This window comes from Miscanthus floridulus, chromosome 10 (assembly GCF_019320115.1).
Source record: "Miscanthus floridulus cultivar M001 chromosome 10, ASM1932011v1, whole genome shotgun sequence".
NCBI lineage: Eukaryota > Viridiplantae > Streptophyta > Magnoliopsida > Poales > Poaceae > Miscanthus > Miscanthus floridulus.
In genome coordinates this window covers 45,516,424-45,540,883 of record NC_089589.1, presented here as the reverse complement: position 1 = coordinate 45,540,883, position 24,460 = coordinate 45,516,424, and the positions used below count along the sequence as shown (strand labels likewise).

Genomic DNA, 24,460 nt, shown 5'->3' with positions numbered 1-24,460 from the left:
CACGTCTCCCTCATCCACGGCCCGCAGCAGGATGGCACGCACCATAGAGTCGTCTGTGAACGTGCACGGTGCACCGCATCCCATGAAGAGACTATTCGCGCCTTCGCGGCTCCGTATTCAATCCTCATGGCGACCACGAATGTGCTCCGTCATGCAAAATATCGATTTGACCTCTAGATTTTGGGTGCTTGTTTACGAATTTGGGAGGGTTGAGAAATAAGAAGATCATAGGTACGCTAAATTGTGAGAGGACCAAATTGCAAGATGAAAATGAATTTTTAGAAAAACATCCAAACATGCCACGTTAGTGGCGGCAACAGCAACATGACTTTTTTTTGCTTACATGTCTCGTTCAGACATAGTTGTACACCGGCCACCTAAATTGTTGAAGTAGGCCAGATCAGTATTAGACATCATGTAGCATAACTTAAACCAACATAAACGTGTGTGATGTCTTGGTGTTTGATAGTTCTACACAAGCAAGTCGTTTGATGAAATTATGTTTTGTTGTTTATAGTTTGTTGCACGTAGTCACATTCATGTTGTAATTGAGGTCTCATGTTTCTAGTAAAGATACGGATATAGGGATATAATGGCCCCGTTCGGCTTACCCCATATTCGGCTTGTTTTTTCAGCTGTAACAGTATTTTTCTCTCACAACAATTCAGCCAGAACAGTATTTTTTAGCTAGTTTCAGCCAAGATTCAGACCAGCGAATGTGGCCAATTTATTTTTGTGTGAAGCATCGTCTTGTGCAAACTTGTATTGATCTAATACAACTAAATTTGTCATACTAGCTAATGCAATATTGGGTCTTATTTGAGCATTGTCTAAATCTGCCTAAGAACCTATCCAGGTGACCAAATACGAGTGAACTGCAATGCACAGACATGGATACAGGTTAATACAGTCAGCCAATATAATCAAACCCTATTTGTGGAGGATGCAGAGAAAAAGCACGCCGCACATTGACTGAAAAACAGTGGCAAATGCTTCTATTATAAGTGGCGAGCCTTACTTAGTAGGGAACTAAACATCTACCGAAGCACATGTGGCAAGTCGTGGCACACAACCAAACAACCTCTAGATATAGATGCACCTATATCTTTACTTGTTAAAAAAATTTGTGCTTGGCACATATAAGGGTTTGGAATACTAATTGGGTATGAAGTATATAGATGCACCTCATCTTTAGCAAATTATTTTCTAAAATTGTTTTTTAAACTTGCCAAATTGTTAAAAAATTTACTTGAATTATTTTTGAAATACTAATTGTTTTTCTAAAATTGTTTAAAAATTTGCTTAAAAAGTTACTGCACAAATTCACTGTATTCTGAGTTAAAAAAAATCTCAAGATAGTGGCCCGCCGATTGGCCCCACTAGTCTCTGAAAAAAAGATAGTTGTCCCACGTGTCAGAGTGAGACCAACCAGGACTTTGAAAGGTCAAATCTCGTAGAAGCCAGAGTCGCCCCCGACCCCGAGGCGAGGAGCAAAAACAAAGGTCCGTCGAGCAAGACTCTCCTCCCCGAGCCGGGATCCCGGCGGCCGGCGCCGCAACGCTGTTCGGCAACCATGGACTCCGGGACGGGAAGCTCCGCTGATCAGATTCGTGACGCGTCTCTACTTGTTTGCGCCCGCAACAGGTCCAAGGCGTCCCGGTCCCTGGCGGCGGTGGCGCAGACAAGGTGTTCGACGAAGTGCGTCCCTGGTTCGGAGGCACCAAGGCTCGACGAGGTGCAGCATCCGCAGCACCGGCCTTGGGCGGACCTCCCACCGGACATCCTAGGCGTCGTGGCCGGTCGCCTCGTCCTCTTGGAGGACCGCGCCAGGCTGCGCTCCGTCTGCCGCGCGTGGCGCGCCGCGGCGCGCATCCACCGGCGGCTGCCGCCGTGCCCGCCCCTGCTGGTGCTGTCCGACTTCTCGTTCTTCAGCTTTCGCTCCGAAGGGACCTTGATGGGCGCGTGTCGCCGCGTCCCGCTGCCGGAGAGGGAGACGGCAGGGTCTGGCAACGTCCGCTGCGTGGGCTCGTTCGAGGGGTGGCTCGTGGGCGTGAAGCGCAACAAAAGTCGTTACTTTGGCGACCTCCGGTGCTTCCTGATGAACGCTTTCTCCCAGGTTGTCATCCGTCTTCCTCCTCCTTCAGGTCGTTCAGGAGCTGCACGCTCCGCCGATACCTTCAGCACGTCTCTCCCCATCATCAATGGCTCTGGTGTGGTGAATTGCGCGTTCAACACTGCACCGTGCGTCATGTCATTCACCAAGGTCATCTTATCCTCCCCACCGGACTCCGGTTCCAAGTGTGTTGTGGCTTCCCTCTCCGACGTCAAGAGTGCTGCTAAGCTTGCTCTCTGGCGGTCTGGGATGAAGTCATGGTGCGTATGTGATGGTGCCTGGAGAGCTCATTTCATTGATATTGTCTTCTGCCAGGGGAAGCTATTCATGCTCAGTTGCAGTGAAGTCGCTGCAGACCTCTTGATCTTTGAGATCGCTGATGACAACAGTGGCTTGATGGTTTCTCATGTCGAATGTTGTGCAATTGAAATGCCAGAGGTCAGTGATAGCATTTGTAAGAACATTTGGTGCATACTAGAGTGGCGTGGAAAACTATTAATTGTTGAGATATGCCATGGCAATGATGAATTTGGGGAAAGCTTTGTTGAGGTTAGAGTATTTGAGGCAGACTTGAGCACAAACCCTGTAAGATTAACTGAGATTGAGAGCTTGGATGGCGACTGCATCTTCATCAGCCCATGCAGCAGCAAGTCATTCCATTCGTGTCATTATGGTGAAGGTGGAGGTGAAGGTGATCTTATCTATATCTTTTTGTGGGGTCACCTCCACCGATTTGTGTACAACATGAAAGATGGTACTATGGCACCATTTGCTGCAGACATACCAGAGGACAAACTTGGGGAAGCAGATGGTAAAGTGATGAATTCAACATTGTTATTTCCTCCTGAATGAACTTATGGAGATCAACTCTGTTAGCCTGATCCTATGCCACTTGGGGCCAGGGGCCATGATGTTTTATTTCTCACAGCTGAGACAAGTTTTCTGTTGTTTCATATGGCCTTCTGGTGATTTTTTTTTTTTTGGGCAGTAAACTTATGTGCACTTATTTTGTTTTCAAGTTCCAGATTTTTAGTGCATTTGCACTTGTGCCTTGTGGGGGGGAGTCATACTAGTTCCTATCTAGATGAGCATCGGTTTCAGATTTGCTGGACACTATTATGCTGATGTTCCTTTATACCAATATTTCTTGCAATTCATGGTTAAGTGTGCTTGGTGTTTCTAGGCTGTTCGTGGAATCCTATCCTTTAAAGTTGTTTTGACGTAATCGAAGAAGATATTTTGAATACAGGCGAGGCATGTTATTGGCTCTGTTTGTTTCGCTAAAATGCCAGGCTAAAAAGTATTGTTCACTACTACACTCGCACCTTTCGCAGCAACGTTGTAATCCATATCGCAGTCTAATTTTAGCCTCGGCAGTAAGCTGTCGACAGTGATGGTCATAGCCTTCACTGTCGTCATCTGGGACCGACTGCGGTGTACACTAACACCGCTGATTGGCTTATGATCCGTCCGTGATTAGGTCCTTACTTCAGTTGCATTGGAGCACGACCCGGCTATGGATGTACACTAACACTATCGCATTGACAAATGATCCGACTGTGTTGAGGCTATCAAAACCATCGTGTGGGCACATCAACCGCCTGTGTAGTGGTCACCAGCACCGTCGCCTTATACTTCGATCTACTGTCAGCGGTGCGGGTTCACTGTCGGTTCGTCGACCGAGACGCCTATGTAGAGGTTAACACCGTCGTCGCTTCAACGTATGATCCGTCAGTACAAAGGTCATGGCCACCGTCGCCTTGCACCACGATCCGCCTTTGATGATCGTTTAGTCGGTGTCGGGCTACTAAAGGATTCGGCGGTGATATACTTTTGATCCCTGCCGCATCATACCTATAGCGACGGTGACAGAATTTCATTCCGTTTCATAATAGTTACTAATTCAGCTGAGCCCTTAATAGCTTGATGAACACAAAGCATACATATATATAATCATTACACCCATAAATCATGTTCACAAATAAGAGTACTTTTTACAATAACAATGGACGCTATCATAACATCTTTCTCAACTGATGTCCTAACACAAGTGGTACATAGAGCATACTAAAGGTACTGATCTATAAAGACTTACATAACGAAACGACGTAGCTATGCTCCTTATATGTGGCACTCCTGCTTGCAAGGCAAAATGAATATAATTAGTGCATCCTTCAGATTGGTAGCCAATATACCATGGAACTCCTCTTATTCATCTCTGATCCATAACTTGAACAAAGCAACAGAATTAATAATATTGAACATACAATTCCTTTAGTTAACAAGCCAAAATTGGTCTATACATGCATAGAATGAAAACAACTGCCTACCTGAACAAATACTGTCTTGACGATGAAATACAGGAAATGCACCTTTACTGCTCTAGTAATGACTCCATGAACAAGGGAACATAAGAAAGGTAGTAAGGCCTGTTCATATGGAAACGCCCTCTTGATCTACAAAAGCTGATGACATGGGCATGGATGACATGAACCTTTCTGCGGTCCACGTCGTATGCAATCAATGTTCTATCCTTCCCAACAAGGAAAATAAAATTCCATTTTGGGTGAACTGTAACCACTCTGTACTCCTTACCACAAAGCTTAGAACCAACTTTAATATTCATGCATCCAAACAGTTCCTCCGTGTCCACAGCATGCTTCAAATTCTAGTTATTAGTACCATAGTTTTCAATTATCCACACTAAAAGCCAAGACCTATTGCAAAAATCGGCATAGCACACACACAGGTGACCCTGAGCTTGATGGATGGACATTTTAGCACCACCTGGTTTACAAATTGTCCTCCATGTCTTTCCCTCCATATCCATGGCAACTATCGCAGAGTACTCAACCATGTGCATAAAACCATTAAGAAAAACACTTCTCGATTTTGAACGTAGAACAATACTACCCTCGCTCCATTCAGATTCCTTAAAGATCCATGCTGCAGTTTTAGATGAGTATATCTCCACACCTACGCACGCACCCTTCACCTCAACAAATTCAATCACATGAAAGTGCGAGGACGTTGGTTCAAAACCTAAGCGAGCCTGACCAACAGAACGGATGCTACGCGGCAGTACATGTCATTTGTCGGTCACCGGATTGCAAACAACATAGCGACGTAATACATCAGGCCCAGCACACCAGCAAAGGATGAGGCCGCTGCAACAATCTGAGACTAGGACTTTTTTAAGGGGGAAGGGCAAGAAGGACAAGGAGGGCCATTCACCGGTGATGCTGGTGAAGTGGCGATTGCCCTTCCACCAGCTGCCATAGAAGAAGTCGATGACAGTTTATGAAAGCTTTTTACGTTGATAGGAGTCGAAGATGACGCGCCTCTAGGAGCGATAGACACACTTGCAGCAGCACAAGGACCGGGCGGGGAGGTAGTTGAAGATGTCGGCAAGCACATCGTCTGAGAGGCTGTCCACAGCGTTCCTCATATTGTGGGCCTCCTTCATCTGGAAGGACACCACCAGCCAAAGAGATGAGGCCACCCTGCCGTGGAATTGCATCAATAAACATTAGTAAGGAGATGAATTTTGAGAAGAAGGGACGGCGATGCAAGTAAGGCCTTATTACACTTGCCTTTGGATCTAAACCGTGGTGAGCACGAGTGGCAATGCCGGTGATAGCAGCAGCTCGTGCGCTAGTGGTCATGAGCAGGAGCGGCGATGACGAACAGCAGCAATGAGGACAAGAAAAGCTATGTGTGTGGGGGGGAGGGAAGGGGGCGGTGGTAGGGGAAAGGGTTAAGGAAGGATGTTGGGGCAGGGGTTGCTTGCTCTCTGCATAACTTTTATGCCACACGGGAATCAAAATTTCATTAGTTCCGCACGGGAGGATTCAAACACGGGATTAGAAATTTTGCAACTAAGCAGCGGTGAATGCATAGTACCATCACTGGCGGTTGGGTCCTATTACCACCCAAAGACCGCCATATGATACGATGATGAACACTAAGGCACACAATCTTAACATTTGGCATTGAAACAAAGCGAAACTGCGCACTTAGAAAACTAAGAAAAGCACAATTGCAGTACTCAAATTGAAAGGAAGCCAACTTGAGTTCGATGGTGAATAATAAGGCACACAGATTTACATTGAAAGAAAGCCAAACTACACACTTAGAAAACATAAGAAAATCACAATGCCAGTACTCTCGGATTGAAAGGAATCCAACTTGAGTTCCAAACATTCATACCGAATAAGTAGGTGCACACTACCAAGCTAACAAACATTCTGAAAGCTAAAATGCAAATACTAATTAGGCTGACACTATGCAAAAGTTAAAAGACCTTCATATGTACATCATTGGTTGAATAATTAATCATTCTTCATGCAGATCCTAGTTGACCTCCATGGGATCGTTGTGAATCTCCGTAATATCCTGCAGATCGTTGTCGACCTCCATGGGATTGTTGTCAATCTCTATGTTATCCCGAGCATTGACCACAACCCTATCCACATCCATTGGTACACTTTCATTTAGCTCATCGACTTTGTTCACAAAGCACTAATTTGGTGAACCAATACTGAGGACAATAAGGCTAACAAGCTGCACTCCACGGATATACAAGGCCACAAACTCCAGAACGAGAAAATGCATTTTCATCTACAGATCCAACAAAATCACTGTAGCTAGGTTGGAGGTGAAGGAGCAGATCCAGTGTAGTTACCTTAGATCCGGATGGAGCAGAGAAGCAAGGACGACGCGCTAAAGATTTGTGCGACGGCGAGGTTGGAGGTGAAGGAGCAGTGAGCACGCGAGAGGCTGCCTTTCGTTCAACGCTAGCAGGGTGAAGCAGAGCAAGGGAGCAGAGTGGGGAATTGATGGGAGGAAGGTGTGGTAGGACCGTAGGAGTGTATATACAGTTCAATAAATTGGTTGCCCCTGTACCAGGGCCTAGTGTCTAGAGAAGTAGGATGCATCCAACACATCAATTGATACTTGGATCTACTATCATTTACAGTTCAATAAATTGAACACCTGGTTAATCACCTTGCATTTAGTTCAATAATAGTTGTACAATAGTGATAAATTTTAGCCCGACACATCAATTGATACTTGGATGTACAAGCATTTATATTTCAATAAATTGAACACCTAGATAATCACCTTGCATTTAGTGTAACAATAGTTGTACAAAAGTGATAGATTTTAGTCTGATACATCATAAATTGATACTTGAATCTACTACAGTGAACTAAGCAACTTACCAATGAATATGCCAAGAACTAAGGTAAGTACAAAATAGGTGAAAGAAGAACAGGAAGCACATTTCTTTCTCAAAGGTATGAAATCTTCCATCATCTTCATTGGTGAAAGGATCAAGATGCCCAAGAGGGGGGGGGTGAATTGGGCTAATTCTAAATTCTCTTGCAATAATCAAATCCTACGGATAGCCCAATTAACCCCTTGTGCCTAGAAAAGTGTTTGAATCAAACTAATGCACAACAACCTCTCAACCTATGTTGCAAACTTACTCTAGCAAGCAATTCTATGGATGTAAAACAAGTATTGAATTTGCTCAAAGTAAATACTCAAAGTAAGAGCTCAAAGTAAGTAGAGAGAGAAAGGAACGCGGCGATGTTTTGCCGAGGTATCGGAGAGTCGCCACTCCCCACTAGTCCTCGTTGGAGCACCCACGCAAGGGTGTAGCTCCCCCTTGATCCGCGCAAGGATCAAGTGCTCTCTACGGGTTGATTCTTCGACACTCCGTCGCGGCGAATCACCCAAAGCCGCTCACAACTTGAGTTGGGTCACCCACAAGCTCCGCCGGGTGAACACCAAACTCCCAATCACCACCAAGCCGTCTAGGTGATGGCGATCACCAAGAGTAACAAGCACGAACTCTCACTTGACCACGCGAAGCCTAATAAGAAGATGGATGCACACTTTGCTACTCTTGATTTGCTAGTGAGGCTACTCTCTTGGATTCTCAAATCATAAACACCTCACTAGGATCTTGCTCTTCTTGGCACTCACAAACGTGTTTCTCAGCTGTTGGAATGAGCAAAGGATGCTCCACTCACGAGTGGAGCTTCTATTTATAAGCCAGCCTGAAAAACGAACCGTTATGAGCTTCTGCGGGATGACCGGACGCTCCGGTCGTGATGACCGGACGCTCCGGTCAGTTCAACCCGCGAACCAGCATTCAAGTGATGATCGGACGCTGTCAGGGTCCGGTCAGTACCGACCGAACGCGTCCGGTCGCTCTTGGATGCTTACTGTAAACGACTGGACGCTGGATACTCAGGGTCCGGTCACACTGACCGGACGCGTCCGGTCGCACTTTTCCAAGTCTGGACCCTTACTGGAGTTGACCGGACGCTGGCCCTCAGCGTTCGGTCACATGACCTCCCAGCGTCCGGTCACACCAGACTTGATCTTCTCGGTCAAATGAACTGACCGGACCCTGCGGCCAGCGTCCGGTCGCACCGGAGCCAGCGTCCGGTCAGTATTTGACCCTCCATTCACTTCCAACTTCCGAACATATGTGAATGAAGTTTGCTCCAAAGGATCTTAGGCATTCATAGGAGCTACCTAGAGCTAGTTTTAACAAGTGTGCACCACACCTAACTCACTAGACTCAACTAGGTCAAGCTACCCGTTCATACCCCCCTTCATAGTACGGCCAAAGGAAAAAACAAAGTCCTAAACTACTCTAAGTGTCTCTCCAACTTCAATCGACACTTAGAACTAGTTATCCTTAACCTTGTCGTCCATCCTTTGAAAACCGAAACGATTTCCATCGTAGGGGCATGACAATCTCGATTGCCCAATCGATCTCCATTACCATGACCTAACTTAATTGTCTCTGCAAAACACACGTTAGTCATAGTAATCTTTGTATTGACATTAATCACCGAAATCCAACTAGGGGCCTAGATGCTTTCAATCTCCCCCTTTTTGGTGATTGATGACAATACCACCTCGAGTATGTTATGGAGTGAGGTTTTTGACGGGCTTGGTTCATATAAGCTTTTGTCAATAAGAACAAAAGAGTTAATCAAGCTTATATGACCCAAGCCAACACAATGTACTCAAAGGATATGAATTAAGCATGAGTACAAATAACAAAGCTCATTTGCTTCAAAGTAAAAACGCGGAAGCAAAAGCAAATGAGCATTCCACAAGTGATATGACATATAGATAAAGCAAAGTAGAAATCACACATGTCAAATATCACAATCATGTAGATAGCACTATCACATGTATATATAATAGTATGCATGAAAGAAAACACACGAATGCATAAGTAATAGTGTATCACACAAATAAAACTCCAAATGTATATAATAAGCTAATACTAGATAACTAGCTCCCCCTAAAACTCGCTCCCCCTAAGTCTACATACACAAACCCTCTCCCCCTTTGGCGTCAAACACCAAAACCTAAGGGTCGGTCGGCGGGGCTGCAGCGGACGAGTCGGGCGCTGAAGTACGTGGAGCAAGATGGAACTGGGCGCCATCATCATCTGACCCTGAGCTCTGAACTGACTGACCCTCTGAAGCAGGAAGTGTCGCTGAAGCGGTCTGGGTCTGAGCTGGGGCTGGTGCTGCCTGTGAAGCTGCAAGTATGTCTATCGTAGGATCTGACGAGGCGACAGACGAGGGGAGCCTCTAAGTGGTCATGATAGCTGGAGCTGCTGTAGACGGACCGGCAGAATGCATGTGAGGCGGAGTAGGCATGCCGGTCAACTCGCTGAATGATGCTCCAAGACTCCTGGAGACTGACGACTCAGGCACGAATAGCGAGGAAGTCTGCTCTGGTGAGAAACCCGTGTGATAAGGAGTGAACTGCGGGGCTATACCAGGTGAAGCTAACCACTGGGACACCTGTACAGGAGGTGAAGTAAACTGAGCTAGAGGCTGTCCCTGACTCTGAAGCCCGATGGGCTATACTGCTGGAGTCGTCGAAGTGGTAGGAGGCTGTGCAAGCTGGGGCGAAGTCTGTGGCAGTGGAATCCCAATGGTTGTCACTACATGCTGTATGAATCCCATGAGCTGCTGCTGCATGAGTAACTGCTGGTGCTGAAGGAGCTGCTGCTGCTGCTAAAACTCGTCCTGACAAGCCTGAAACTGTGCGAAGTTTGTAGCTGTCTCCTGTGCCTGTCGTGTCTGATCCTGCTGCATCCGCTCAAGAATAGCAATGAGAGCGGGGTCTGTCTGTGGAGCAGGTGGAGCAGAACTGGAGCTACCGGCCTCTGCATTGTGTCTGCGTGGAGGCATCTGAGGTATAGGCTGGTAGTCGTTGTCAGAGCTGTCACTGTACTCACTCACTCCCTGCTGTGCCTCTAGCTCCTCCTCCTCAGTGGCTGCAATCCCTCTGATGATCTCGTCCTGCTGAGCTGCAGACTCTGGCACATCGGGGCGATGGCTAGGCTGACTGGGTGCCTGAGGAGTGGCGTGTCTGATCCTCTGTGACAGGTTGTAAGCTAGGAACTCTGTAGTGGCACCTGTATACTCATCCATCATGCCAGGGGGCTTATCAATCACAACTCTACGGATGAGGAACGTGATCCAGTGAGCATAGGGAAGCTGCCTGCGACCCTTGAATCCCTCAGCTATAGTATCCTCCATCTCTAAAAGAAGGAGGTCCCAGATGTCAAACACTGTCATCTGCATGATGGCATTGAGAAGCCAGAGCTGTAAGCGAGTCAGGCCCTCCCTGTATCCCAACCTGGGAAGCAGTGTCCTCCTAATGATGGCCTCTAGTATCCTCGCTGTAGGAGTCAAGTCACTGGGGTTCCTGCTCGACCCCTCACCAAATGGCTCCTTGAAGCAATGGCGCACTAAGTCTGTAGGGGGCACCAACCCTCCATGAGGACGCCTGGGAGGCTCCTGATGTCCATAGCAAACCTCATGCAACCTTACAGGCTGCTCCTGTAGTCTCAATATCTCTCTGGCCCTGCTACTCGTCACTCTATAGTCTTTGCCGTTGAAGGCAAAGTGAATGAATCTGTGATGAGGATCGATGTAGAGCGAGGCATAAAACTGACGAACCCAAGAAGGTACATATATCCCTGTCCGTCCAATCAGATCTGACAGTCCTGGCAAATATGACAAGTATTGCCGAATGCCCTCTCCGGCTGCTGCCACAATGGACTCTATCGGACAGACCCTCTGTGATCTGAACACTGCCCCACTGTTTAGATATGCATTGTAGAAATCCTCCTGCAGTGGCGTGTAGAACCCCTCAGCTGCTCTCTCATCCCTCCTCGGAGGGAACCAAACCTCAAACTCAACAAACCACAGCTGCTGAACCTGCCTGGCTGTAGCGGCCCTCAAGTCGAGGTGAACCACTGGAGGCGGACCCTGTGGTCTGGGCGGAGGGCGTGAACCCCTGCGCCGTGTAGCTGGCCTTGGTGGAACTGCAGCACTGGTACGACTCGAGCGGCGTAGCTGAGGTGCCGGCTCGGTCTCCTGACTCTCCTGAGTCTCCTGGGCTAGCTGAGGCTCTGCTGGTGGAGGCTGCTGCTGTGCTGACGGACCCTCCTCAATGGCAACCCGTCGTCCTACAAACGTGGCAGTCCCTGCTGGACTACCATGACGACGCTCAACCTCCTCAATCGCAGCTCTGACTGCGGGTGAAACTGGCTGATCTGCAATGACAACTCCGCTGCGGGTGCCACCTCTCTCGGCACGCTCTGCGGCCTCTGCAACAGCTGCTGCTCTCGCTGTCTCTGCGTCGGGGTACTTCCGCTTCTTGGATGTTACTTGCTTGGTTGATTTGCCCTTGGATCCAGCTGGCTGACGAGGCGGGGGCCTCCGATCATCTTCACCTGGGCCACCACCAACATTCTTGGTGCGAGCCATCTGAACAGACAAGATGGTGAACTGACGCTGATGAAGATCAACTGTCAAACTGTCGCTTTCGAGGCTTGGCCTCGATCCTTACTCACGAGCTTGGCTCCGAGTTAACTGCCAACTGCCAATTGAAACACAACGGAACCGACTCGCTGCACGATAGAATAGATGGATATACAAATAAATACCATATATCTAATAGATGCGAAATCCTAATAGAGAAAGCAATTTTAGATGTGAACTTGAATCGAGTGGCTTTCTACCTGACGATCAGCGATCCGAGAATAGATAAGACGTCACGTGGGGGATCTCGGAACCGGTTAGGGTTAGGTCAAACGCCCTGAATGCAATGGGGAATCAATGTATTTAGAATTTGATCTAGGTCACAATTTGGAGATCAAGATTGAACCACAAGATTTTCCTTACCAAACAATGGAAGGATAGGGCAAGAGCGGCGAAGATTGGCAGCCTTGGCAACGATGAAGCAACGAGCTAGGGCGCGAGGAGGCCGGCGAGGCACTGAGCAGAGGCAAGGCAGGGCCGGAGCTCGGCGGCGCTTGGTTGCGACGGACCGGTGGTGGCGCGGGACAGGGGCACGGAGGCGCACGGCTGGGCAGGCGTGGTGGCGCGCGGCTGGGCAGGCGTGGTGGCGCGGCGAGGCTGCAGCGGCGTGCGGCTGCTCGGGCTAGGGCTGGCGAGCGAGGCTACGGCGGCGCGGCTAGGCAGGAGGTGGCGGCTTGGTTGCGGGCTCACGGAGGCGCTGGTTAGGTCAAGGCAGGTGAACTGAAGGTCCGGATTTATAAAGCCCCAAACACGATAGAAAAGGAAACCGAAAAGAGACTTGAAGTCGCGCGAGATCCACTGACCGGACGCTCCGGTGGTAGCGACCGGACGCTACCACCCAGTGTCCGGTCGATTCCAGAGAGGTCCAAATCCTCTGGAATCGCGACCGGACGCGTCCGGTGGTCCATGACCGGACGCAGGCAGGGTCCGGTCAGTTTAACTTTGTCATCCTCCGATCGACCGGACGCTGAGCCCTTTCTGACCGGACGCACAGACACAGCGTCCGGTCACTCCTTCAACAGCAGTTCACCTCCTGTGAACTGACCGGACGCTGGACAGCAGCGTCCGGTGCAGCGTCCGGTGCACCTTTTCCAGCAATCCTTCAACCTTCCTTTGCGCTGCCTGTTCCCAATCAAGTCCCAACTTGAATAAGATCCAAATAAACACCAATTGGGACTGATGTGAGTGACCTCTCTCAAACCCTCATATTTTTCAAAATATTTTGCCTTAGGCTATAATTCTTTTTAAGAAACTAGGCAACAAGAGGGCAAATGGAACAAAACGACAAAACAACATTCATGCATATGTAATGCTTGTAAGTAAATCTAGTTGCTTGTCAAGTTTGATCCATGGTTAAGCTTCTTCACACGCTTTTCGGCGGTTATCTTAACCATGTTAGACAAGCCCTATATGCATTGCCACAAATTAAACATGTTGTATATTACAATGAATGCAAGGGACAACACAAGCTCAATTTTTAGTGAAGTTACTAAAATCAAGTACATTGAGCTCATTCCGCAATCTACAAAATGTAGCTTCATCTAGCGGTTTAGTGAAGATATCCGCTAATTGATCTTCGGATCTTACACCTTCTAGTGATATATCATTTTTAGCTACATGATCTCTTAGAAAGTGATGGCGGATATCTATATGCTTGGTGCGAGAGTGTTGAACCGGATTATTTGCAAGTTTTACCGCACTTTCATTATCGCACAAAAGAGGTACTTTCTCTAGAACTACTCCATAGTCTAGTAAAGTTTGTTTCATGTATAATATTTGTGCACAACAAGCACCCGCGGCAATGTATTCCGCTTCGGCGGTGGACAAAGCCACACTATTTTGTTTCTTGGAGGACCAAGACACAAGTGATCTACCAAGCAAATGGCACCCTCCGGATGTGCTCTTTCTATCAACTTTGCATCCGGCGTAGTCCGAATCGGAATAGCCAATTAATTCAAATAAAGCTCCTTTGGGATACCAAAGGCCTATGCTTGGTGTGTGCTTAAGATACCTAAGGATTCTTTTTACGGCAATTAAATGTGTTTCCTTAGGACTAGCTTGAAATCTAGCACACATACACACACTAAACATGATGTCGGGCCTAGATGCGGTTAAATATAACAAGCTACCAATCATAGAACGGTAGAGAGTTTGATCAACCGAGTTACCTCCCTCATCTAGGTCGAGATGTCCATTGGTAGGCATTGGGGTCTTGATTGGCTTACATTCATCCATCTTGAATCTCTTGAGAAGATCTTTTGTGTATTTCTCTTGAGAGATGAATATGCCTTCTTTCATTTGCTTGACTTGAAAACCGAGAAAGAATGTAAGCTCACCAATCATTGACATCTCGAACTCCTTAGACATCAATTCACCAAATTCTTTGCAAGAGTCTTCATTTGATGATCCAAAGATGATATCATCAACATATACTTGACAAATAAAGATATGCCCATCAAGCTTCTTGGTGAATAGTGTGGTGTCGACCTTCCCAATGGTGAAGCCCTTTTCAATAAGGAAGTCCCGAAGGCGCTCATACCAAGCTCTTGGGGCTTGCTTAAGCCCATATAGTGCCTTGTACAACCTATAAACATGATTAGGATATCTAGGGTCTTCAAACTCGGGAGGTTGATCAACATAGACTAGTTCATTAATAAAGCCATTTAAGAATGCACTTTTCACATCCATTTGATATAGTTTCATTTCATGATGTGATGCATATGCAAGAAGGATACGGATGGCTTCTAATCTTGCAACCGGTGCAAAGGTTTCTCCAAAATCTAGACCTTCAACTTGAGAGAACCCCTTTGCCACTAGTCTTGCCTTGTTCCTCACAACAACACCTTGATCATCTTGTTTGTTGCGGAACACCCACTTTGTTCCAATAACTCTTGCATCTTTTGGTCGCTCTTCAAGATTCCAAACTTCATTGTGAGTGAAGTTGTTCAACTCTTCATGCATGGCATTGATCCAATCCGGATCTTTAAGAGCATCTTCTACCTTGGTAGGCTCATAGCAAGAGACAAAGGAGTGATGAGCAATAAATGAAGTAAGTTTTTGAGATCAAGTCATCACCCCCTTTGTTGGACTCCCTATGATGAGATCTTGTGGATGATCTTGTAGGAGAGGTGTATTTCTTCTATTGACCACTTGAGGAGGAGGTTGTGGGGCATCAACATCTTGTGCTTGTACCACCATTTGCTCATGGGAGATATGAGTATCTTCATTTTCTACTCTCCCAACTTTTTCACCATCTTGTGGTACATTTGATGAAGAGGGTTGATTAATGACTTGTACATCATCTTTATCATCTTTTGGCTTGATGTCTCCCACCGGAATATTCTTCATAGCCTCCCTCAATGGTTCATCACCTACATCATCAAGATTCTCATGTGCTCCTTGGGAGCCGTTAGATTCATCAAATTCCACATCATATGTTTCTTCAACCAAGCCGGTGGCATGATTAAATACTCTATATGCTTTGGACTTCAATGAGTAACCAACAAGAAAACCTATATCACAACGCCTTTGAAACTTCCCTAGGTGTTGCCGCTTCTTGTAGATGTAGCACTTGCAACCAAACACCCTAAAGAAGGAGACGTCCGGCTTCTTCCCATTTAGCAACTCATATGGTGTCTTGACAAGGAACTTTTGAAGAAATAGGCGGTTGGATGCATAACATGCGGTGTTGATTGCTTCCGCCCATAGAGCTTCGGGGGTGTTGTACTCATCTAGCATTGTCCTTGCAAGAGTGATCAAAGTCCGGTTCTTCCTCTCAACTACACCATTTTGTTGAGGAGTATAGGTTGCGGAGACTTCATATTTGATTCCAACTTCATCACAATAAGCTTCTATATTTGTGTTGTCAAACTCTTTGCCATTGTCACTCCTTATCTTCTTGAGCTTCACTTCAAATTCATTTTGAGCTCTCTTGGCAAATTTCTTGAAACAAGATGCAACTTCGGATGGTGACATTTGAGTAAGTCCAAGCCCATTGACTTCCTCTACAAGAACATTTAATCGAGAATACATCTCATTAGCACTTTCTTTGGGAAACATCTCAAAAGAATTTAGCTTTTTAATCACAAGATGATAGCGTTCCTCACGCTCACTCTTGGTTCCCTCATGGAGCGCACAAACGTCCGACCATAGAGCATGGGCGTCTTTGTGGTTCCTTACACGATTGAACACCTCTTTGCAAAGGCCTCTAAAAATGGTGTTGCGAGCCTTTGCATTCCATTTCTCATAATTCACTTCATCGCCTTGAAGTTGTGTGGCATTCCTAGGTGTGGGGAACCCTTGAGAGGCGGCTCTAAGAATTCCAACATCTAGAGCTTCTAAGTATGCCTCCATGCGGATTTTCCAATATGGAAAATCATCTCCCTCAAAGATAGGAGGAGGTCCATCCCCGTGAGACATCTTGCTCTAAGCGATTAAGCTTAAAAACGTGAGCACGAGGCTCTGATACCAATTGAAAGGATCAAGATGCCCAAGAGGGGGGGTGAATTGGGCTAATTCTAAATTCTCTTGCAATAATCAAATCCTACGGATAGCCCAATTAACCCCTTGTGCCTAGAAAAGTGTTTGAATCAAACTAATGCACAACAGCCTCTCAACCTATGTTCCAAACTTACTCTAGCAAGCAATTCTATGGATGTAAAACAAGTATTGAATTTGCTCAAAGTAAATACTCAAAGTAAGAGCTCAAAGTAAGTAGAGAGAGAAAGGAACGCGGCGATGTTTTGCTGAGGTATCGGAGAGTCGCCACTCCCCACTAGTCCTCGTTGGAGCACCCGCGCAAGGGTGTAGCTCCCCCTTGATCCGCGCAAGGATCAAGTGCTCTCTACGGGTTGATTCTTCGACACTCCGTCGCGGCGAATCACCCAAAGCCGCTCACAACTTGAGTTGGGTCACCCACAAGCTCCGCCGGGTGAACACCAAACTCCCAATCACCACCAAGCCGTCTAGGTGATGGCGATCACCAAGAGTAACAAGCACGAACTCTCACTTGACCACGCGAAGCCTAATGAGAAGATGGATGCACACTTTGCTACTCTTGATTTGCTAGTGAGGCTACTCTCTTGGATTCTCAAATCACAAACACCTCACTAGGATCTTGCTCTTCTTGGCACTCACAAACGTGTTTCTTAGCTGTTGGAATGAGCAAAGGATGCTCCACTCATGAGTGGAGCTTCTATTTATAAGCCAGCCTGAAAAACGAACCGTTATGAGCTTCTGCGGGATGACCGGATGCTCCGGTCGTGATGACCGGACGCTCCGGTCAGTTCAACCCGCGAACCAGCATTCAAGTGATGACCGGACGCTGTCAGGGTCCGGTCAGTACCGACCGGACGCGTCCGGTCGCTCTTGGATGCTTACTGTAAACGACCGGACGCTGGATACTCAGGGTCCGGTCACACTGACCGGACGCGTCCGGTCGCACTTTTCTAAGTCTGGACCCTTACTGGAGTTGACCGGACGCTGGCCCTCAGCGTCCGGTCACATGACCTCCCAGCGTCCGGTCACACCAGACTTGATCTTCTCGGTCAAATGAACTGACCGGACCCTGCGGCCAGCGTCCGGTCGCACCGAAGCCAGCGTCCGGTCAGTATTTGACCCTCCATTCACTTCCAACTTCTGAACATATGTGAATGAAGTTTGCTCCAAAGGATCTTAGGCATTCATAGGAGCTACCTAGAGCTAGTTTTAACAAGTGTGCACCACACCTAACTCACTAGACTCAACTAGGTCAAGCTACCCATTCATACCCCCCTTCATAGTATGGCCAAAGGAAAAAATAAAGTCCTAAACTACTCTAAGTGTCTCTCCAACTTCAATCGACACTTAGAACTAGTTATCCTTACCTTGTCGTCCATCCTTTGAAAACCGAAACGATTTCCATCGTAGGGGCATGACAATCTCGATTGCCCAATCGATCTCCATTACCATGACCTAACTTAATTGTCTCTGCAAAACACACGTTAGTCATAGTAATCTTTGTATTGACATTAATCACCGAAATCCAACTAGGGGCCTAGATGCTTTCAATTGGAACCCTAGTCATTTCTTCAACCTGTGGCATAATCTCTTCCTCCTCCTGCAGATGTTCTTCATTTGTTGTAACATTGGCCTCCGCCTTCAGCTTCCAAATCTTGTTACGTAAATCCAAAATCAAAGTCCTTAGAATTTTTCCATATTAGGGATCGTGCCACTTAAAGAACCCACAATCTAAGTTGGGCTACGAAAAAACCAAATTACCATAAGTACAGCGAGATTTCGGCATTTGCATTGCAAAAACAGAATGAACAAGAAAGAAATTGAGTTACACTATTTGCCCTGTAGCATCTGTGGTACCGACGTCCTGGGTTTCCATCACTCCACGAAATCCATTGAGGCGTCTTCAAGCCGCAGCGACACAAGAGTGATGGCTGGTATGCGTAAGGGTGGTTCTCAACACGGCATAGGATGGGCGGTCCGCTCCCGTTGTAGCCTCCTCCGCTAGAAGCCGGTGTTCTTCTCATGATGGTGCCCTAGGATGGTGCCGACCACTAGGAGGAGTTGGAGCTAGATGCAGCCATGGAGTAGTTAGGGTTCAAAGTATTGCACACTCTGAGTGAAGAGGTCAGCCCAGGCCTTTTATCTACGCTTTTGCCTCCCGCCAAGGCGCCAAAATGTCCTTTGAAACCCTCAGACTCCTGCCAAGATGAAATGTTGTGTCACCGCCGGTTCAGGGTACTATCTGCCTGTAGAAGAAGGCATGTTTTGGATCCTCTGTGCTTACATAGAGGTGTACACGTGGACCATAATCAAGACCAACTGATTCAATTAATAGTTCAACCAAAGTAATAGTTCAATGACTATGTAGTATTAACATAAAAGTTTCACAAATTCTAAGACTTAATGTCGGATGGGTAAGCAGTTGCTAAGGTACTCAATTGGTTGATGCAGTCCCGAAAGCCAGAGGTAGTGAACCATAGCAAAAATGACAGCATCTCCGTCCACGGACACATTGTATCTATAAAATATGTCTACTTCATGTCCAGTCCTACAAAGCATAATAATCTCTCCACAAATAGGGTTTTGAATGATTCTTGTCAAATTTTGTGGTCCGAGGAGGTGACGAACCACGACTTCAACAATCAACAGTCGGTCCAGGTGAATGCTTTGTCCTCAAGTAGCAAACAACATCATCCGGGGGCCTGGTGCCACCCCTAGCCGCCAAAAGGCAAGGTTGCTCGCATTGAATGGCTTCTTCCGAAGTAAGACATCTGTTGCAATGAAGAAATTTCTAATATGAACAAAACTGATACCGAATCCAAAACCAATTGGAACTAAATGCAAACAATGGGGGGTGACCAAATCCATCTAACGTTCATGGGGTGTTATCCACGATGACAATGCAAGGTGCTCGAGGCAGGGCAAGCAAAGGCGGGTGGGGAGGAGAATGAAGATGAAGCAACTAGTAGTGAGAATGAAGATGAAGCAATGGGTGGGGAGAACTAATGGCTTCGTACTGGGGTTTTTAGTGGTTTCAACAGCCGCCAATGCGCCGACAGGGCCGAGGGGAGTTGGGGAATGGATCGGGCAGTTCTAGGTTTCTTTTCCAAACGGATGGTCCAGATTGATTGGCAACGAGAACGGACGTCACGGGATAAGGTAAACAATATCTGTATTAAGTTGACCATTGCCATGCTAATCCAATGCTATAATACAGTGATTGTCAGCAATTGAACTGCTATTAGATTCTTCTGGAACCAGAACCGTACATGACTATTTTTACTTTTCATTAATATATATACAGAAAAAGAAAAAACATTCGTTACGTAGTAATATCTCCTGGAATATAGCAAGGATCAAAGATAGGTAGCAAGAACAGCAGTAGGAAACATAATATTTCAAAGAACTTTTTTTCGTTGATTCATTGCATATATAGATAAATACAATTTGGACGAGTATACGATTTTACTTGTCCAAAAACATAATAACTAACCTAAACTATTTAAACTACTTATACTATCGATAAACTACTTAATCTAAATACCGCTTGCTCGCTTGGGAGGAAGCGAGTCGAAGTCAGAGTTAGAGTCAGAGTCGTCGTTGTCATCGGCGTCGGCGTCGGCGTCAGTGTCGTCCTCCTCGTCCTCGTCCTCCTCCTCCGGGTCCTCCTTCTCGGAGGTCCATGGAGAACTATAATTAGAAGGCATCCAGTCATCAGAGGAGACGTCCTCCTCAGAGGACTGGTGGGCTGGCAAGTCATCCTCGCTGGATGACGGGCTACTTAGAAACTTGATGAGGATGTCCGACATTTTCTTTGCAGATTGGAAGAGAAGGGGATGATGGATGAAGAAGAGGGGTGGTTTTAGAGGGCACCTGAAAGGTCCTTGTGTGGTTTTGGTAATTGAGTGACAACCTAGGTGGACTAATTGTGTTTATGTGAGATACACAGGTGATTAGTCCACAGGTACATATGTGTGAGCAACATATGCCATGAAGGTGAAAATGGCTTAGAGATGTTGCAAAGCTCACACATGTGGTGATGAAGGAGCTCATTGCACATGAGACATGACATTGAGTCATGTGATCAAGGTGGAGAAGATTAAGACATGACTTGGCTTGATGGACCGGTTGCAAGCGTGAAGGGCAAGTCGGAGGCTTTGGAGTGATGGACCACGTGGCGGTGAAGCTTGAGCAAGACTTGGCGCTGATGGACGAAGGCAACGGTGAAAAGCAAGTGAAGTCAAGATCGATGAACCAATATGATCACATGATGATATGAAGTGGATCATATCATTGTTGATCGTGTTGGTGCATGTGTTGCATCGACATTGAAGGAGATGGAATGGAATGCGCAAGGCAAAGGTATAACCTAGGGCATTTCATTTCACCGGTCATAGGTGTGTAGAGAAGTTTATGACCAAGTTTAGGATAGATGGCCATACTATCAAGAGGGGCAAACTTGTTTGCATATCGGTCATCTAGTGCCACTCGAGTGATCTAACTTTGCATCGTCGCTAGGATTGAGTGACGTGACAAGTTGAGTGGCTAACCCTTTGGGAAATGATTATGAAAAGCTAACACACATACACATGGTGGTGTACACTTGGTGGTGTTGGCACTTTTACAAAGGAGATGAAGTTGGAGTTGATGTGGAACAACTCGGTGGAGAAACGGAGATGAGAAAGGTCCCACAGAGTGGACCGGACTCTGGTCACGCAGTGACCAGACGCTGAGGCTTAGCGTCCGGTCAGTGGTGGTAGTCAGCGTGCAGCGTCGGTCAGTCGATCGGACGCTGGCTCTGAAAGTGACCGAATGCTGGAGGTAGTGTCCGGTCCTATTGTCGGATGAAGTAGTATCACTAGAGAGTGACCGGACGCTAGTGCTACATCCGATCATGTCCGACCAGACGCGTCCGGTCAAGGTCGGTACCTTACTGTAAACGACCGGACGCTGAGGGTCCAGCGTCCGGTCAGTTGAAGCTGCTGCGTCCAGTCAGAAGATGACTGTTGAGATCGGAAGAATGCCGTTGAACGCAGGTGACACATGGCTATCATTGGGCGACCGGACGCTGAGGTCCAGCGTCCGGTCAACACGACCGGAGCGTCCGGTCGACCCGACTGTTGCCCAGTGAAGGGGTAACAGCTAGTTTAGCCCTTAGGGCTATAAATAGAAGTGGCCTTTGGCCATGGCTATAGTTGAGCACCTTGGGGGACTTTGTGTCCATGCTTGAGAGTGCTTAGGACCCCTCCATCTCACATATACTTGATAGTGATCATTCGATTGTGTGTGAGAGAGATTCTAGTGCTATTGCATCATGAGGTTGCATCGAGTGGCACTAGGTGATCGAGTTGCAAGCCGGTGGTGCTTGTTACTCTTGGAGGGTGCCACCTCCTAGATGGCTAGGTGGTGGTCTCCGTCGAAGCCCGCAAGAAGCTTGTGCGGCGCTCCGGAGAAGTGCTTTGTGAGGGGCATTGTGCTCGCCGTGCGGGAGCCTCGAAGAGCAACTTTAGTAAAAGCATGTCATTGAGCTACCCTCACTTCCGGGGTAGTTTCTTGCGGTGCCCGACGTACGGGCTTGGCGGGTGATGCCAATTAGCCGCCGAACCACCAAGTGAGCGGTCGACACAATGGGGACTAGCATGTTGGCAAACACATGAACCTCGGGAGAAAAATCATCGTGTCAACCTTGTTCTTCTCGTTGGTTTGCATCCCCATTACACAAGCTTGCAATTACTTTCATATACAATGAGCTTGTGTTGTTGCTTTTGTAATTAGTTAGCTTATGTAGCTTGCTAGTTACCTTCTTGCTTGTGTAGCATAGGAGTAGCTCCCTTGCATGGCTAATTTGGTTTGTGTAACCTTGTTAGTCACATTGCTTAGTTTGTGTAGCTGAGTAATTATGCTCTCTAATTTAGCATTGGTTGCCTTGTTATTGAGCATTGCTAGTGAGCTTAGTTGTCTTTGTGCTTTTGCTTACTAGCATGTGTAGTAACTCCCTTGTCGCTTAAAGTACTAGTGGCATAGGTTTGTGTAACCTTGCTTCTAGAATTGGTTAGGAGAGCTCTAGCTAGACCGGCACCTTTGTTGCTTGATTAGTATCTTTGCAAGGTGCTAGTGAACATAGATAGAGGGGTGTAGTCTTGGCTAGACAGATAGTTTTAATTTCGCACTTGTTTCGGTTAGCCAACGTGATTAAGTTTTAAAAAGGACTATTCACCCCCCCTCTAGTCGCCATCTCGACCCTTTCAATTGGTATTGGAGCCTGGTCTCTCATTTGTGGTCTTCACCGACCCGAGAGGATGGCGTCTAATGGGTAGATGTTTGTGAGGCACACATTTTTTATGGCACAAACTTTGCACTTTAGAAAAATCACATGCTTGATCATTTTTGTGCAAAGGGACCTAAATTTTGGTGGGTTGTCCAAAGTCGTCTCACCCATGTCTTGGACCATAGAAATCTCACCAAAGCTCAAAGAGTTCTCTATGAATTTGATGCACATGCTTGTTGTTTTCTAATGGATGCTTTAAGTTTTGATTTGATGAAACAAGTAAACATCAAGGGAACCGCTCGTGAGATATGGGAGTCCATCAAGGAAACCTTTGGTGATTCCTCCACATGGGATGATGGCAAATTCAAGAAGGAGGATGAGACCAAGAAGGAGGTACATGAGTGTGTTGAGCATGACCACAACTTGGTGATTGTGGAAGATTGCTCCACCTCATGGTCAAGTGATAATGATGATGATCGATCCACTACAAGTTCACTTGACAAGGTTGATGATGACGCCACAAGTGTTGCACATGATGATTCTACCTCAAGCACACTTGATGGTGATCTTGATGATGATGTTGGTTCATGCTCAAGCCATGATGTTGATGCTACTACAAGCTCTCCAACTACACCACATTGTCTCATGTCACAAGGTGACACCAAGGTATCAAATGATAATGTGGTTGATCATGTTGATTCATATGATGAGCTTGTTAGTAGACTTGCTAGCATGACCATGTCTTTAGAAAATGAGAAAGCTAAAACATTGAAATTAGAAAATGAAAACTCATTTCTAAAGAACTCTTGTGAAGAACATAAAGACTTACTTGATGCTTATAAATCTTCACATGATGAGCTTAAATTGAATCATGAGACACTACTTGCATCTCATGATGAATTATTAGAACAACATGCTTCTCTCATTAAAATGTTTACCAAGAAACTTAAAAATAATGAGAGCTCATCACATGGATCAAATGATAAATCACAAATTGTTGCTAACCCTTGTGATGTAGGCAAGAAGCATGTATCCACCTCTTGTAATGATTTATTAGATATGCCATGCTCTTCACATATAGATGCTTGTCCTACTTCTATATCTTGTGAGACTAACCTTTTGAAGGAGAACAATGAGCTAAATGAACAAGTGAAGAAATTGAGCAACAAGTTAGAGAGGTGCTACAACTCTCAAGTCACCTTTGAGCATATGTTGAAGACTCAAAGAAACTTTGGTGACAAGAGTGGAGTCGGCTTCAAGACTAGCAAAGTCAATCATCAAGAAAGCCGCAATGACACAAGTGGCATTGGCTTCAACAAGAGCAAGATCAAGGGCAAAAGATGGGGCAAGAGAAGATATGAAAGAGAGATGAAGAAGCAAGAACAAGAGAAGCTCTCTCATTTCATGTGCTTCAAGTGCCATGAAGTGGGACATCTTGCAAATGGTTGCCCCAATGAAGAAAAGCCCAAGTTGAAGAAAGAAGAAGAGAGGCTAAGGCATGTGAAGTGCTTCAAGTGCCACACTTGGGGTCATCTTACCTCAATGTGCCCAACCAAGCAATTGGTGAAGCAACAAGTGAAGCCTCAACCAAAGCCACAAGTTGAGCAAGAGAAGACACCCCAAGTTCAAATCAAGATCAATCATGAAGATGGTGACTTAATGAAGAAGAAGAAGAAAACAAGAAGGGGTGGAAAGACAAGG

General features: G+C 46.4%; 2 protein-coding genes across 3 annotated transcripts; one reads left to right on the top strand and one right to left on the bottom strand.

Moving 5' to 3' along the window:
- The first annotated feature begins 1,497 nt into the window (after window positions 1-1,497).
- Window positions 1,498-3,084, top strand: LOC136490147 (uncharacterized). 2 transcript variants are annotated; one of them, XM_066486630.1, is made up of 2 exons: window positions 1,498-2,263; window positions 2,429-3,084. In XM_066486630.1, the coding sequence occupies exons 1-2, from the start codon at window positions 1,574-1,576 to the stop codon at window positions 2,963-2,965; spliced, it is 1,227 nt and encodes a 408-aa protein (XP_066342727.1). In that variant the 5' UTR covers window positions 1,498-1,573; the 3' UTR covers window positions 2,966-3,084. The 2 variants fall into 2 exon arrangements, with proteins under 2 accessions (XP_066342727.1, XP_066342726.1); XM_066486629.1 differs by having other exon boundaries at window positions 1,498-3,084.
- Window positions 3,085-12,423: 9,339 nt separating this feature from the next.
- Window positions 12,424-20,300, bottom strand: LOC136488540 (uncharacterized). Its single transcript, XM_066485444.1, has 4 exons — window positions 20,036-20,300; window positions 18,776-18,810; window positions 18,068-18,145; window positions 12,424-12,714 (listed from the first exon to the last, which is right to left on the bottom strand). Exons 1-4 carry the CDS (start codon window positions 20,298-20,300, stop codon window positions 12,424-12,426), a joined length of 669 nt encoding a protein of 222 aa, XP_066341541.1.
- Window positions 20,301-24,460: the final 4,160 nt, after the last annotated feature.